At 43.9% G+C, this 17,766-nt stretch overlaps 1 protein-coding gene across 1 annotated transcript in view; it reads right to left on the reverse strand.

The window, feature by feature from the left end:
• Positions 1-15,054, reverse strand: part of LOC104150306 (chondroitin sulfate synthase 3) — a 160,175-nt gene extending 145,121 nt beyond the window's left edge. Inside the window, exons 1-2 of the mRNA XM_068928597.1 lie at positions 14,325-15,054; positions 12,675-12,958 (exon numbers count right to left, since the gene is read on the reverse strand). Of these exons, the coding sequence (XP_068784698.1) occupies positions 12,675-12,958; positions 14,325-15,054 (1,014 nt within the window). The remainder of the gene's footprint in view (positions 1-12,674; positions 12,959-14,324) is intronic.
• Between the last annotated feature and the right edge of the window lie 2,712 nt (positions 15,055-17,766).

Consider the following 17,766-nt stretch of genomic DNA (forward strand, 5'->3'; position numbering starts at 1 on the left):
ACACACACACACACATTTATTCAAGCTGAAGTTCCTTAAACAATTAATTGGAGTTCCTTTCACTCCATCTGAAAGACGGCATTCATAAATAGTACATACATGAATTTTTTTCTGAATTAGGTATGAAGTCTGGGCATGAAAAATTCTGCACAATAGTCTGTGTACTTCAACTAAAAGCACCAATTCCGACAGTGAAGTCAAATATATATTCAGCATTTGTCCTGCCTACAATGGCTGCACAGCAAAAGCTGGAAACTATTGGACGTGCTTATCTTCCACAGATGTCCAGCTTTAGATTCAAATGAGTGACTTTTAAACAGAAACTATACACTGATAGCCCTTTGAGCTCCTTTGGAGGTTTGTGATAGTTTACACATTTTATTTGGAGTATTTTCACAATAAAAGAAAAAATAAAAGAGAGAGAGAATAGCAAACCACAAAACATTTCAAGACCAAAAGCCAACTTTCCTGTAAGACATACTGAATAGCTCCCCTGAGTTACAATGAAAGCACTGAACAATTCATACCGTGTGTGACTAAACTCTTTGCAGAATGAAGTCTTTTTCATTGACTAGTCATTTCATAAGCAGCTCATCTTAAAAAAATATATATAAAATAAGGGTTTAATAATTGCAGCTTCGTAGCAATACTCATCTGTTACCCTGTCTTTCAAAACACAATTCCACTTTCTTCAGAGCTACATGCTGCTAGTCCCATCTGCCCTGTAGCTCCTTCCCAAATTTAAAAATACAAGAACTACCATACTAAATCAGTCTGAAAAGTCCATATATTCTAAGAAACACGGCAGATATTTCCAGAAGCAATACAATATCCTGCAAAATCCTTTCAGCTTTATCCATGGCAGCATGTTTTAAGTAGTCACCAGGTCCTCGATTTGCTGTTATAACAGTTCCCAAAATAATCATTTAGTTTTGCCTTTATTAAGACAACTGTACATAGAACTGCGCCTTAAACACAAAAAACGTGCTGAATTTACACGGACCAACCTGCTGAAGCCAGTTAGCCACCTAAATCAGAGCAGTGCTACCCTGGAGGCTAGGCGCAGATTTAGAGTGTCATGACATGTCTCCTGTACACGTACCCCACAAACCCCTCAGCAGACTTCAAATACCTCCAGAGACAGCCGTCCTCCCACATGCCTCGAGGAGCCAGCCCTTGGCCATGGGGTCTGCAGATGCAGAAGGCCGAGTCCGGCTAACTAGGCTACCTCCGCTACTGCAAAACCTCCCAGAGAAAGTGGTCAGGTGAGACGGTTGTGGCTGCTGGGCCAGGTTTAAACCAGGAGGGAGAAGCGCTGCTTATTAGAAGACACAAGGGGACTTAGCACAACTGTTATCATTTCCCAAGTGGGACACGGTCATGCGGTACAGCACATCCCCTCTGCAGCAACCACAGCATCTGCCCTGGCCATGGAGGTCATTACGCTAGCCAAGCTCATTCACACTATTCCTTTCAATGGGAAAAAGAGGATTTTTACTTGATATTGCAACATCATGCTTACAATAACGCAATTTTCCAATAGCAACAGGATTAATATATACTTGTAGGGTATATAGTAGGGTGTAACAAGATCAAAGTATACTTGTAGATTTTAACAAAAGTAAAATATTCTGCTAGTCAGAATCTCAGTAGTTGAAAATGGCTGAAGATAACACTGACCTGGGAGTACTAACCACATGGGAAAAATGGGGGAAAAAAAAAAGAAAAAAGATAATGAACTTCAGTACAATGAAGCTGAAAAAACGGTAAATGTAATCTTGAGTTGCAGCAGTAAAGTGATTTCCAGTAAAGGAAACACGGGTGCCACTGTATAAGCTACAGTGGAGTTGTCAGATGTAGCACTATGCCTAATTCTGATCACATGCTTTTAGAAAATTGAGACTGAGGCAGGGTCTCAGCAGAAGGGTCATTAAGAGAAGACAGGGAACAGAAAGCACAGATTCTTTTGCCTAGCCAAACAAAAGCTCGAGGCATTTATCAGTATAAAGGGGCAAGCACCAGGGCGGAAACAAGAGCTTTCTACGATAAATGGTAACTAGGGCACAAGAACTAATGGCTCCAAATTGGCCATAAAGAAGTTAAAAGCATACGTTAAGAAGCTACTTATTAAAGCAACCAGATTTTACAACAGTCTTCCAGTGGCACAACTGTAGGTAAAAAGGACTGTGCCTTTTTTTCTTTTTCTTTTCTTTCTTTTATTTTATTTTTCATCTTAAAGATGGAGATCAGTCAGTTTATTAAAGGAAGGACAGGAGGTGATGCTTGTACTAGCATAAGAGTTCAACATATTCCCAGGAGAGCCCTTCTGGTCTTACAAGAGAAAAAGAGAAAAAACAGTCTCCAAATCTAAAAGCTACAGAGCAATTCAACCAAGAGCCAAAGATTAAATCCAGCTCTAACAATCCCGCTAGCCGGGGGCAGAGTGGAGGGTACTTCATCTCTGAAAACGTATTTGGAAGTTTTAGGAATCTTAACACAGTATTAAAGCAACAACAACAAAAAAGAAAAACTGTAAATGATTTTTAGCTGTCAACAAGACTAAAAGAGTACATATACCTCAATACTGTACTTCAAGCACTGGCGAACCTCATCAACCTCAGTGGCATTTTAAAGGCTGAACTTCAAACAAAGATAAGAGAATCTTTGTGTCTTTGGTAAATTCAACGACAGCGAAGAAAGGACACTCCTGAACATAAGCACGGTAGGGACAAAGAAGCATTTGAGTTACGCTTCAAGCATGGCAACGCAATCCTAGGTACTCGTAAGCGTTAATCTTTAACACCAACACAAGTTGTGCAAGAACATCCAAATGCAAAATTTGGCTTCTAGCATCGGTTAGACAACTAACCCTTCAGCAACCAATTAGTTCTTAAGCAAGTAGGAAGCACAAAAATTGGCTCCAGGCATTGAGCTCTCTTAAATACTTCCTTACTGTGGTAAATCAACAGAAATATCATCTTCCTAAATACAACAGTGTTTCTGTCTTACTATCTGTACTGATGAACAAACGCCAGAAAAGACCTAGGTCCAGCCCTGGACATGTTCGTATTATCCATTTACCCTAATGAACAAAGAATAAAAACTGCACTAGAAAATATACAATTTTTTCCTTGAAAAAGGATTTAAAAAAAACAGAGCAAGAATACATGATTCTAGCCTTGTCTTAGTCAATAAACTTCCTCTTGCCATATAATTGAAACATTTAAGATAGCAAGCATTCTTACTACATGCTACCTGTATGATCATAACAGATGCAATAAGGGGGCACAAAAAAAAGTCAGTCAGTTAATTTGCCTGAGACAGTATCATGTCTCCAGAGAAAGATTTATTTTGACCAATCTGATTAACGGAATTGTGACCAAACATAAATAAATAAACGTAGTCAACAAGTTACGCACGAAGCCCTTCTCCCCCCCGCCTGGCCATTGCGTTTTATTATTTTCCTTCAGGTTGCAAAGGATACAAAGTGTAGATACACTGAAGACGACAAAGATATTAAAGCTGCTGTGAAATTATTGGTTGGTTGTTTTCCAGTTAGCTGTGCCAAAGATTTAAAATGCAGCTCCCAAATAAATCTTTTCAAAGGCCATTTCTGAGGGAAACAAATGGGTCTCCAAATGATATTTAGCAATGGAAAATTAACAATGAGGTTATTTTACTAAAATTATGAGTTTACTACTAAAGTAAATACTCTATTCAGCACAGTTATTTTAAACCAAGATGTGGTCCTAAAGGGAAGCTCCTGCACTTCTAGAGTTGCTTGCAGAAATATTAACTACTACAGCATGTTTCCAGATGTCAGAGTAGGTATCACCAATGTTCAGAAATATGAAAAATTTGAGCGTGCCTATTTAATCAAGCCAGTAACTAACCTACATTCAAGAATAGACTGGGTAGATGTTTAACCCGGTTGTTTCAAGGACCTCAATTAGATTCTCCCTTTCCGAAATAATAAACTTGTATCAGCCATCTCTCAACAGCACACACAGCTAATGGAAATCCTAGTCGGATCAATAGGGGAGCCTAAGTGCTTTCACATCCCGGAAGGCACTAGCACAACACGCTGATCAGTAAGTGAACGTTATGGAAGATCCCCGGGGTCGGATCCCCCTTCCAGCAGATACAAACCGACACCACGGCATCGGATTCTCACCCAGAGGTGGGTGAGGGTCCTATGTGCCCACAGGTGTTTAGACAGCACCGTCATTAATCATCGCCCTGTTAATAGGACATCACAAGACTGCAGAAACAGCTGGTGAGGATGAAGCACTCCATCATGAGCAGCTGTTGGCTGCAGCTCTTCTCTGAGAGAAGATACCACATTCAGTGTAGGAAAGGCAGCCTATTTTTCCATCCCACTCCTTCCAGCATCAACTTGTCCTAGCTCATTTTAGCTGCGCATACTGCTAGAAGTCAGTGATGTTCTCAACGGTCTTCCGATTAGGAAGCTCAGCCTGGGCTGGGGTGGTCAGTGAGCATATTGAGGAAAGACGCCTGGCCCTTATTCATCGAAGGCGCTCTGCCCCCAGAAAAATCACTCATCCCTTAGATATGTCTCCTATGACAGGAGAGTCACCTTCCAGCATAAACACCAACAGTATAGCTGGAATAGGAATTTAAGGGAGAGCCTAAAGTAAGGTTTATTCCCAGCATTAGTACATTAAAAACTAAGGCTAACAGGTTTGGCAGGAAGCAGGAAAAAAACAAAACAAACACAACACAACAGGAAGGAAGCGAATACTGACTTCTCATGGCCAGGATGCATTTTAGGAATGCCCAAAGCATGGTTTTGGTAAGGAATTCTTTTTAAAGATACAAATCAGTATCCGTTTCTGCAAACGGTGAACAGACACGCTCTGCAAGTCTGAGCAAACCTCAAGCAAGTCTGAGCAAACCTTGCTCAAAGCACCAAGGTGCCACAAAAAAACAAAACAAAACAAACCACTCACACACACATGACTCTTGGTTATACAAATACTATAGACCCCAAAATGACCACAGCCAAACATTAAGGAAAGCTGCTTTTCCCTGTTTTTGAACTTCCCTCAGGTACGTGAATTCATTCCCTCTGTCACGTGAAGAAAATGTCTTTAAATACAAAAATTTAGAGTACAAGAAGAAAAGATTCCAAGGGAGGTGGAATACCAGCACTAGCTTTTATTTTATTTTATTTAACAGGATAGATTTATACCTAACAACTTCTTTTTAAACAATAATTTAAAATATTAACATCGCTTAACAAAACCGTCAGTGCTTCACTCGCTGAGTTAGGAACTCTCCTAGACGTTTTGTCATCGGCTAGATCTGTTCCAGTTAAATTGCCCGACTTCTGGAAGGGGGACTCAGGCATTTTTGAAAATTCTGCCCAAAATTGATAAAAAGCGACGGAAAAAAGCCACTATGTTTTATCACGATCACAACCAGGGAAGCTACGCGATCCTGGTAGGATAGGAGCTGGTCCATAACGTAGCCCCCTTTAGAGCTGAAAAGATATTATGGTAATAGGTGTGCTACAGTCTGCAGCACGAAGGAAAGATCTTTCAAGGAAAACGGAAAGCTGAAAAGCGAAGTTAAATTGAAGCTGCAAGCCAAAATACACACATACACAGATCAGAAAGGCACAGCTATAACTATGAGCAAACACGAGGAAGAAGCTAAAAACTAAATTCTTAAGCTCCGAAGGAGAGAAACTGCACGAAATATCTGGAAGTACAGTTCAAAAGCTCCAAAGGAGCTTAACTTTTGCCCCAGGAGCTTGGGCATCAACCAGACACATGCTTTAAATGTATGCAGTTGCAGCTACAACGTGCACACGTGCATTTGCAAGGTACACCTTGTGCAGCAGCTGAGGCCACGTATACTTACACTGCATGCCTGTAGCGTACCCAGGGGCATGCACGTTCCTGTAGAGGTTTATTTTAGACTTTTTTTTTTTAAAATGTCCCCAAATGGTAGCTTAGTCAAGATAAAAGTTAAAATTGACATGGAGAAAGACCTATCTTACTAAAAAGATGCACCTGCTTCTCCAAAACACTTAGCTAAAATAAAGGAGAAGGTAACCTCCATTTTCCAGGTTTCCTTCAAGCCTAAATTATTCATAAAGCGGCATTAAAAAAATGCCTGTGTCACTTACTAGGCTGCTTATCCTCCTCCAGAGTTGTCTGAAATTATACCTTTAGCTTAACATGGTCTTTGTTTCCTAAAGGATATGTATGCGCTTTAAAAAAAAAAAAAAAACAACAACAACAACTTAAAAGCTGGCCAGGAATCTTTTTTTAGCATAATACCCAGGAAGCCAAGAATTATTACATGTGGAGTGAACTGACACATTTACTTGTTGCCCAGCTTCAAACATATAGAAGAGAGTTACCAACCTGTGGACTAATCTATTAGAAAGCATTGGTCATAGCAAATGAGCTCCTCAAAGTGTAGCAGTTCTTGCCACACTTTAATACCTTTTTGCAAGATCTTATGTAATAAAATCTATACAATATTAAACATTTAAAGAAAACCGTATTATAGAGCATATAATACAGCAGCATATACAGATAATGACTTTATATATACATATATAGGTTATATTATGTGTGTGTGTATACATATATATATATATATATATATATATATATATATATACACACACACCCCCACACACACACACACACACTTCCCTTTTCATATGAACACCAAAAATAGGTAGAAAGTTGGTTGGTAATGATAATCACCAAATAAAAAAAAGCCTCAAAACCTAACATGAGCTAGCCACACATTACATCTATTTGCCTACCAGTAGAAAATTCCCAAAAGACATACAGAAAGGGAAGAATATCTTGAAAGCTTATTCTTCTTTTAAAAAAAAAAAAAAAAAAGCACCATATCCTATTTTTTCTACCTAATGAAGTAGCACAGTAAATATAAGTGCCTATTTCAAATACTCTTCTGTGGAAACATTGATTTCTTTTTTTAATCTTTATTGTTTATAGCTGCCAACTTTTTCCTTTCGGAACATTTCCTATTTCAGAACAATTTAGTCTTTTGATCTCAAAGGATGTGAAGTTGGAAAGTCAGAAAAAAAGTCATCTTTGTGAGACTTTGTAAGCCTGTAAGCCAGAACAAGAACAGAAATAAAAAGGTGTAGAAAAAGTTTAAAAAAAAAAAAAACACCCACCTACAGGGTGGGGGGTCTAGCGAAAGGGAATAGGAAGGGACAACCTCTGGACTATTAAGGACTACATACACTGCAGTCAATGGGAAACATATATTTCAGAACATCTAGGAAGTGCAAAATTTTGAAGATAAAGATAATCCTGGCAATATCTATATAAACTGTTGCTCCCAGATGTTTTGATTTATTTGATTTTAAGATAAAACACACAAAATAATCTCGGGGAAAAAGTAAATATATAAAAACCATCAGTGTTTCCTAATATTTGGTTTCATGTATTCACTTAAAGTACCGAGCACATCCTTGCCCCTAAACCAGACCTTAAATTCATCCGTACGTCTATCAAAAAATAATATTATTAACTAAGCTTTTTCATTGTATCATGTGACAAGCATTGTCAAAGGGAACAGTGCGATAGGTTTAAATTAGATGACTACAACAGCTGTGTCAGAATCACACCATCTTATATCGAACACCATTTTCAAAACACGCTTTCAGAGCTAGTCTTCTGCACTAGACTTTTACGGAAATACCACCTCAAAGACAGCAAGCCGTCAAAGATCCTAAAATAAGGACGCATGAAAGAATGAATGATCATGGTTGTAGCGGGGTCTCCCAAGGTTTAAGGACAGGAACAGGACGCTCAGACAAAAATCTCAGAGCTACTTTCATAAATGGCCAGTTACTGCCACAGGATCGTGCAGCTGCCTAACGAAGCTGCCCAAAACCAACAGCCTGGCTGGGGTGGTTGTTAAAGTGTATACAAGGCTGCAACAAAAACAACTAACTGTGGGTGCCGCTGCTTCAAAATTGCTCACTCCTGTATCCTACATACGCAAAATACCACGTTACCTTCATCTAAGGCCAACACACCTCTAACGCTTGTGTTTAGCCTAATGTCCAGCTCTTGAAGTTTGGCTGGGACCCAGCAACGTCTCCACACAAGAGAGAGACAAAGACCTGAATCAAAAATTAAAAGACATCAGGAAGCAAAGCTGATAACGAAAAAGAAAAGATGAAGTGGTTTTAGCGGAAGAAGAGATGGCTTTTAAAGGTTGTAGTGCCTCGGGAGATAGTCTCCATGCCAATGCACTGTGCAGGAAACGTTTCTGAGCACGTAACTTGATCGGAATGGATATTTGCATGGGATATTTTACTTCAGCTATCAGAAATCAACAATAAAAAGGACATTAAAGAGCTTCATTTTTCAATAAATATGTTACAGCAGTAAGACTGTATCCTTTCTACAATTCTCAGAGGACAAAATAGTGGGAAAATACGCATCCAGTCGTTAACGCGGATTGCTTATATGTACACTTGAAGGAAAACACCTTAGCCACAGTTATCCTTCTCTTCCAGTATCACAATACATCATACCAAAAGGTCAAAAGTATATGGGGTGCTTTGTGTAAAGTTAGTTTTAATGCATATTTCAAAGAAAAAAAAAAAACACTCCACACATCTCCAAACAACTTTAGAATAAACATCAAAATCAGAAATTTCAAATCAGAAACAGCTTTAGGGGGGAAAAAAAGGTGGCGGTGGGGGAATAAAGCAACCAGCCTTTTTCTCCAAAGAGTCCTCTGTAGTCAGCTCCCTCCTAAATGGCAAAACAAAAAACACTGTCTCATCTCAGTTTTAAACTATATTTTTATTTCAGAAAAATAAAATGAGTATGAGTCACTAACACCAAAGCTAATCTCTGCATTCATTTAAAGAGAAACATTTTTCAGCTTCAAAATTAGGGGAAGAGAGCAGACTGTGCTAGACCAAAAAATGCAAGAGCAAAAGGCCCTTTTAAATCTCTATTATTGATCTTGGGAAGCAAAAGTTGGTAACGCCTAACAAAAACAGAGAGACTTATTTTAGACAAACGTGCCAGCTTTATCGTACCTCAGTCATTACAGCATCATTGGAACTGGAGGATAATCACTTAAACTAAAATTTAGTTGGAAAAAACCTATCAGAACCAAGGCGAACTTTGTGTAGAAAGCAGAAAGAAAACCCATCCCAAATGAGAAGATTCCAGCAGGTATTTTCTAAAGCAGCCGGGAAGTGCCTTAGATTTAAGGCTGTAGTCCAGCTACTGATCTCAGCCAATTTGAACGTAGCCTGCTGTCGAGATGGGCAGCGTCACTCCACCGTCCTCATCTGTTCCTACCCTTTTTTCTTCTTCTCTGGTGCTAATGTTCAATAAAGCTTTGCAGACTGGCCACCTCCAAGATGAGCCACACGGTACGTGGGAGAGGCTGGCTTCGGTCCTGCCTCCAGGTCTGGGCCAACAAGACCTCAGCTCTACAAGGCTCCAGAGCGAGGGCAACTTTGCTGCAGCCTTGCACAAGCACTTCTCATGCTTGTTCATCTTCACGCCAAAAAGCAAAAGTTTTAATCCTCTCTTTTGCCAGTTACGTTATGCAGACAACCTAACACAGAGTTAATGCTTTCTAGCTAGTCCTAAACAGAAGGGGAATGGACCCAGACAGACAGTCCATCTTACCTACGCACCCTCAACCACCCAGCAAAACTCTTAGCATTTCAGTTTTCTCATGAGCACCTCAGTTTCTCCCCCCTAAACCCCTCCTCAAAAAAGATTTTAAGTTCCAATTCTTGGGAAAAAGTAATAATAAAGTGATGTTACACTGATTCAATTCTTTTAGAGCTTTTCTACAGCTATTAAATTTAACAGAATCGCGTGCAGTTTATATTACACAACGCACAGTAAATACAAGCTAGGCATGTTCTCAAAAGCAGTGAAGCTCATGAAGACCTACAGTCCAACAGCATTTGGAGTTTAATAGCCTAAACATAGTAAGAAGAGTTCAGGACAAATTTTGAACGGCCTATGCAGAAAGTGCTAGCCTCAATCTTGGGATCTGTGCACTTGTATTTGGGGGGTGGGGGGAGGATCCCCCTTTCGTACCCAAAGCCCGCTGCTGATGTAAGGCAGCCATGAGAAAACATGCAGCAAGAGTTTCAATGCCCTAGGAAAAAAGTCACACCTAGGACAGGCTAATTTAACAACGTGCAAAACCGCAATCAGTTCAGGTGCAGTATCACAGACTGCTTCAAACAACCTACTAAATAAAGAGATGAAATGATGCCAAAGCACAAAGGCAACCTAAGGATCCTTTCGCTTATCAGAATAGCCAAAGCTCTGCTGAAACTGGAATATTAAGGTTCCAACTCTGCATCACAGCAAAAATACTTTGACCCAACAGACTCTTGTGAAGCGTATGCCTAAAGTCACTCTCAGATATTTGAAGTGTTTTATATAAAAAGAAGTAGATATCTGAAAACAACAATCTTATGTAAATCAAAAAAAAAAAAAAAGAAAACAAATTTGTCTGCAGAAGTCGTAGCCTGCTTGATAGCATCTCTAAATGGAGGCAGAGGGGAAAAACAAGTTTCTCATGTCTCAGAATGACTGGGTTTTGGTTTCTCACAGCGGGATACACTTTTTCCACATCCTCTCTTCCACAGAGATTTAATATTGAAATGCTATCCTAAGAATAGCTTTGTCTTCATCATTTGTGTATCTTAGAGAACATGCTGTACAGGCAACAACGTCAACGTTTCTTCTCTCAGACACATACTGCTCCCTAATAAACACCTGATACTGCAACATCTAACACACACTTTCTTTATTATATAGTCATAGGGCCTTCAGGAACAACTGACCGTCAAGATTGGGATCATCTTCATTCTCGATCCTATAAAAACGCATGGTCCCATTCCACAAACTTTACATTTTCAGATCCCAATCCTACCACGAAAAGGTAAGCTTCAGGGCAGTTGTGTAATTCGGTCTCCAAAACAGAAGAAAATAAATTTATTTTTTGCTCTGTACCACTTACCCTCAGTGTCCGGAGTCAAAGCTTCCCAACATTCAATATCAGTTACAGCCATGGGGACAATTTTATCTACTAGCAGTTTTCTTCCCTTCCCTAGATCTCTCCCCAGTAAAAGAAACGGGAAAATAAACAAAAAGTTTCCAAGAAACTACTTGCAAGTAAAGGCAGAATCATAATTCTGCCACCTGATACAGGCCAGGAGATATCAAATACCTCTAAGGATTTTAAAAGTAACACATTCAGACACATCTCAAACATATCAGAATATAAGATCAAGTTGCAAAATGAGCACACTGTTTAAAAACCTGATTTAAGCAGTACTAGTCCAACACTGATGTCCCCCCGCATGATAAACACCTTCCCCTCCTACCAGTGTAACCAGTAGATGTTTTTTAAAAACATTGTAACATACAATATTTAATGAAGCCATCTCTCAAAAACACACTTCTATTGCGGAGGATACAATTCCCACCGCTAATTAATCTACTCAGTAAGCATTAACTACTTAAGGTTTACTTTCAACCATCTCTTCACATCCACTGTAGCCTACTAAACCCATTTTACAAAACAGCCACCTTTTCCTGTCAGGAAAACACTAACGCACAAAACCAATTATTTCTCTTGTCTTCTCGCGTTAATGGCGCATAACCTCTTTTAGTGGCCCATTTAAACGGTTTTTCTTGCTTAATGAGGTAGTGCCACAAGGGCAAGCATACACTAATGCTAAAGAACCAGTCCAAATAACTAAAAATCATATTCAGCACGTTAGCTATCACCCTCTACCCTTTCCGTCAGCGTACGCTTAGTCCATCTTGATCTACAGAGATAATCTCACCACCAGCCACAGCCTTCCCAGTGAAACAGCCACGGACGTTGGTCACAGCATTGCAGTTAAACTTTACGGGTACTGTAACACGCCCTTATTACTTTAGAAAATGCTACTACTGATTGAAGGCATTTGCTCCTGAAACAATTTCAGAGTAGTGAAATTCGTTAACGCTGCTCGTGTCTGTAATGCGTATAAGAACAGTGTTAAAAATCTACGTGAAATACTGTTACAAATATAACACAGACGCGAGCAGCCTAACAAATTTTGTTTCTGTACCAGAAAAAAAAAAAAATCAGTCGGCTTTCATTTTTGAATATAATGAACTCTATCAAAAGGCACTGGAATAATTACAAAAAATATATATATAGGTAATTTTTCTTCAAACACTGCTATGCATTTTAAGAACGCGCACTGCAGAACAAAGAGATATGCTGCGTGATTATACAAAATGAATTTTTAAAATCCCAGTCTTAAAAACGTACCCTTACTACAGCAGCCTCATGTCAGGGGTTATATATAGAAACCCTAAAGGTAGTGCTTTAGCGACTTGCAGCGTAGCTGTACTTAAAACGCGGCTTCTTACAAGCGCAAGCTACAGTAACGGTCACCAAAGGAAAACTGAAAGCTGCAAGTAGAAATAAACCCGCTCGCAGCGAGGTGCTGTGAACACCTCGCAGCCTGTAGTTGACATTCGGACGCACGCACCAAAACGTAACCACGGCGCAAAGAGATTTCAGAGACAGCTGTTTACGCCGCCCGACGCCAACGCCTGCAAACCGACATCACGTCGCGACGTACCGCGACTTACCTCGTACGACCAAACGCACTGGGTTCCTCCGAACCTGCGGACGCACCTGCCCACCTCCACGTCCTCGTGGGTGGTGTACATTTCTCGGAGGCATTCGCCGATGTGCGGCACCATCCTCCGGAGCACCTCGCGGCTGAAGATCATTCCCGGCCCTCCCATGCAGAAATTCTCTCCCGGCTCAAGCCCGAGTTTTCCAAGCTCTTCAATATTCCCCAGACCAGTCTGTCCCAAATACAGAGGTTTACTGCTGTTTAGCGAGCGGAGAAACTCCTCCAATTTTTCACCTGAAAAACATAAAAGACGACTATTATTTCTCTTCCTAGTCTGCCAGCCATCTGCTTTCCTGCATCTCAAGCTCTCTTTAAATCTAGCAGGCGCTTCAGAGCATCGCAGCAAGCGACTTCCAACGCAGCATCCGACACCTAACCGAGAACATCTGAGGACAGGTTTACGTTTTCCACAGCCTCTTTGTTAAGGACATTCCCAACTAATATCGTGAGAATGCTTTTATTCCGCCAAAAGCCAGAACGTGATCAAAATATGAATTTTACTCGTAAACCTTGCTCTGTTCCACGTGCGTTGATGGAAAATACTCCTTTGCTAGTTTGAAAACACTCTCTAAAGCAGGACAGCTTGCCAGTGTCACTCTAGGGTGGGGAGGAAGTGTGTGGGGATATAACATCAGATATTATTTTAATAGGATTGATTTTTTTTTTTTAAAGACTAGAACAAAGCTAAGTTAGCTATCATAAACCTGTTTGACACAGAATAATTTTGCGCCTGGTAAAAGCATGGTAAAACTCAGGCACCTTCAAAAGCAAGGTTCGCACGCTTCTTCCTAAGCGGCTTACCTACCCGATATAAGAAACGGTGATTTAATATTTATACCTTTTTCGTATTTTTTGAAGTTTGACGTTGGTGGTGGATATGTTTGACTAGGCACCAGGTAAAGAAGAGCTCACTTCAAGGCAGAGATGAGCCCAAGGAACAAAGTGCCAGCTTTTAAGTCTGCACCTAAACGTGTGTGTTTGTTTACATACATACAAATATACATTTCACAGAGAAATGACAGCTGACCAGCAAGCAGCCCATTAAACCATTCAAACAAATCAAGCGACAAAGAGACAAGCCTGCAGTTACCTCAAGTTAACTTTCACCAGACTGCACTGTGCTCACACCCTAGGCTTATACTTACAGCATCAGCTTTTCGGGGGGGGGGGGGAGGGATGTTTTGGTTTTTGGCGGTTTTGGGGGGGCTAAGAGCAGTAGCCTGCAGCAATAAGAGTGATGTTGCTCCTATCACCGGAGCGCAGCCTTCCTCCTCGGGCAGCAACAAACACGCGGTGGAAGGAGGCAGGTTGCAGCACATCGCTTTCCAGCGGGGCTGCACCACTCACACGGCACCGCGGGAGAGAGTTTTCCAGAGGAGCAGCTCTACGAGCAGCCTCGGGCCGGTTACAGCTTCAGCCAACCGACCGAGAACTTTTATTAGTATATATTTAAAAAAAAAAAAAAGGGTATAAAAATCAGAGTGTCCGGACTTAACTGCAGCCGCCGCCGCTCAGGACGGCCCGAGCCGTCGGCGGGGAGGGACTGCCCCCCTCGGGCCGCGCCGCCCCATCACCGCCCCCCCCCCCCCCGCCCGGTCACCTTTAATGTAGACGTCGTCGTCGGCCCTCATGAACCACTCGTACTTGTCCAGGTAGTGGTCGTGCATGTACTTGATCATCATGAAGGACTTCTTCTGCGGCGGGTAGGAGTCGTCCACGCCGGGCAGGGCCACGACGGGCAGCGGCGGCGGCCCCGGCGGGGCGGCCGAGCCCTGGCTGGAGAAGAACTCCACGCGGCCGGGCACCGAGGGCGCCCACGTCCGCTGCGCCGCCACCGCCCGGCTGCCCAGGTACTTCTGGGCCGTCATCACCCCCACGTAGAGGAAGTTGCGGGGTTTGGCGCAGCCCGCCGCGCCGCCCCAGTCGCCGCTCCCGTTGTGGCTGTGGCTGCCGCCGCCGCCGCCGCCGGGCCGGCCGCTCCGCTTCTCGCCTCCCGCGCCGCCCTCCTCCTCCTCCTCCGGCTCCCCTTCGCCGGCCGCCGGGCTGGACACCGTGCCCTCCTCGGCCGCCGGCAGCTCCCAGGGGCTGCTCCTAAAACTCGTGCCGCCCAGCGCCGCCGCCGCCGCCGCTGCCTGCCCGCCGCCCGCCGGGGCGCCCCCGGCCGCCGCCGGCCCCGCCGAGCGGCCGTAGTAGGAGCAGAGGCTGGAGCCGCGCCGCTTCCTCTCGCTCATCTCGGCCACTTTGGGGGCGATGAGCCAGGAGGCGGCGGTGAAGCCCAGCACCAGCCCCAGCACCACGCTCAGCCAGGGCCGGCGGGACCGCGCTGCCATGGCGCGGGCGGGGCGGCCCCGGCAGCGGCTCCGCCGACCCCCGTCCCGCGGCTCCACCGCGGCCGCGCCGCCCCGCGCCGCTCCCGGCACAAAACTTCTGGGCGGCCGGCCGGCCGGCAGCAGCGAGGCAGCCGCAGCGCTGGCGGCGGCAGCCCCTGCCCTCCGCTCTGCTCCGCTCCGCTCCGCTGGCACCTTGTCACGGCCGCGGCTGGTCCCTCCCCGCCCCTCCCACCGCTCAGCCTCCTCCACACGGCGGCCGCGGCCCCCGCTCCGCCGCCGCCGCCTCCTCCGCGGCTGCCGAGCGCCTCACCCCGGAGGGCACCGCACCGCGGGAGCTGCGGGCGCCGCCGCCTCTCCGGAAGGAAGCGATTTTTTTACGTGCCGCCCACCGGCTCCTCGCAGCGCGCGGGGGCTCCGCGGCAGCTCGGCGCCCGCCGTCGCGCCCCGCTTCTCACCGGCGGGACGACGAGGTGGAGGGCGGCATCCCACCCGGGGAGAAACCGCCCCCCCAGCCAGCCCTCCTAACCCGCCCCGACGGCAGCTGTTGCTGCGGCTCGCGTTGGGGTGCGCTACAGACAGCGCCCCGAGCTGCAGGGTGCTGGGGCAGAGCCCCCTGCGCCCATCCCCGAGGGCTCCGGCCTCGGGGCGGCCGCCCGGCGCGGGGTCGCCGGCGGGAAGCGAACCTCCAGGCCCCTCGCCGCAGCACTGCGCCCGCACAGGTGGCGTTAGCCCCCCACACCTCCCATCCCCTGCATTCATACGCATCCCTAATTTAACAGGGCAGGAGGCTCAGCTCCGGCCCAGACGCTAAAGGCGCGTTGCCCTTAGCATCCCGTTATCGTTTCACTGAAATAAATCCGAGTGACTGCAGCTCCAGTAGCGTATGTTTAATCGTTTGTCAGCGAAATCACCTGCTTTTGTCGCTCTCAAAGTTTATGGGGCTGCCTGGCTCTTAACGTCTCTTTAATAAACGTTAAGACATATATATGCCAAGGTAAGAGGAGGAGGAGTAGGGAACCTGGCACAGCATGATGCTGGCAAGCACGATGGAAGAGTAGGGAGAGACAAACTTCTTTTTTGGAGACATAGTCTCTAAAATTATCCTCGACCAGAGGAACGGAGCTTCCTTTCCACTTCCGTACTTGGCAGAAAAATCAGTGCAGAAACTTTACCTTTACTGTGAAAGTTTCAAGCTTTTTTTTCCCAAAACTACAAGAACTGCTTTGCCCATCTAAAAGAGGGGTAGAAAAAAGCCTACTCTGCGCAGTCTTTAGCTATCGAGAGGTCAACTACTAAATAATTTTTTTGCATTCACTCACAGCTGTCACCACTAAAAACAATAAACTTAGCAATACGCCCAAGCACGTAAATACTGTCCAAGTCTTGTCATGAGCAACGAGGTGGCAGATCCCAGTAGAGAACACACACACAAAAAAGCTGTTAAATGGCAACTGGAGTAGCTGGACTTGACTAAGCACGTGAATTGATTTGCTGGCTCAAAAAGGCTGCGGGAGTTGTCTACCTTAGGTATAGCTGTCCTTTGACAGGGCTTCACCATGGCATTATTGCTATGTTGAGCGTCTCAGCTTTTAGTACCAATTTGCCACTTAAAAATACTATCTCCGCGCTCCTTTCCTTTCCTACACACAATCTTGCTCCGTTCCCATGAGTCATAGGCAGCCTCTCCAGCAGCGAGGGCTCGTTTACACCTACGGGACCCCATCATCATCTAATCCTGCTCTCCTTCGTTTTCAGACAACTTGCTGGCAGGGGGATGCGCAGGCGTAGCATCTGACTCTTCCTAACCAATTTCACCAAAATGACTCTCTCTTCACTCGGTGGCAGCTGCGCTGACTGCCCCGCTCTGGTAGCTTATTTGTGTCACAAAATGAGCAGACAGACTTGCAAGAGATGATCGTGAAGATCTTTACACACTTCCACCATGAAGGTGAACTTTAAGGTGGTGTATATTATCAAGAGTGTTCATATAAAGGAAGTAAAAAAAAATTGTCCGGCTGTAGCTGCACTTAAGTTTTTAGTTCAGTATGTTGTACCAGTAATTTGAAATGCTATCAGGAAGTTCTGTCCTTAAAAAACAAATCTTTCAGCAGATTTTTTAATTCACACACACAAATGCATTTATACAAGCAACTGTGGCATCTAGTGGTTAATAACAATAATCCTGCATCTGTATTCACTGAAGTAATGAAATCTAGAATTTAACAAGTTTGGTTGGATATCAGGAATGTCTAGTTAGCTTGTTATATTTTATAATGCAGTTGATAGGAATAGTACGCCAGTGTCACACTGAATATGTTTGAAAGGAATAGGAGAGGCCAAGGCTGGAATAGCTTCAGAAATGTGAAAGAAAATTTTGTAATTAAAATTTTGCATGGCAATAAAATGCAATCTCCCATTTTTTCCCCCTCAATAGTTCTACAGCCTCTAATCACCTTTTTAAAGCAATTTGAGATCCTTTGAGGAAGGAGGTGCAGAAACATGGGACTATCATTAGTAATACTTTTAAACCAAAATAATATTGCTTTACTTTTCTGAAAGTAATTCTGGCCAGACAGAACCCAACAATTTTGTCGCCTACAGCCACAAAGTGCAGGAGCGAAGGGACAGGTGGTACTTCTGCAGGGATCAGAAGGGACGCGATAGCATTGCAGAGCTGGTTATGCCTAAACTTCCTCTCTCATTCATTAGTCT

The sequence above is a fragment of the Struthio camelus genome, chromosome Z (assembly GCF_040807025.1).
Source record: "Struthio camelus isolate bStrCam1 chromosome Z, bStrCam1.hap1, whole genome shotgun sequence".
Lineage (NCBI taxonomy): Eukaryota > Metazoa > Chordata > Aves > Struthioniformes > Struthionidae > Struthio > Struthio camelus.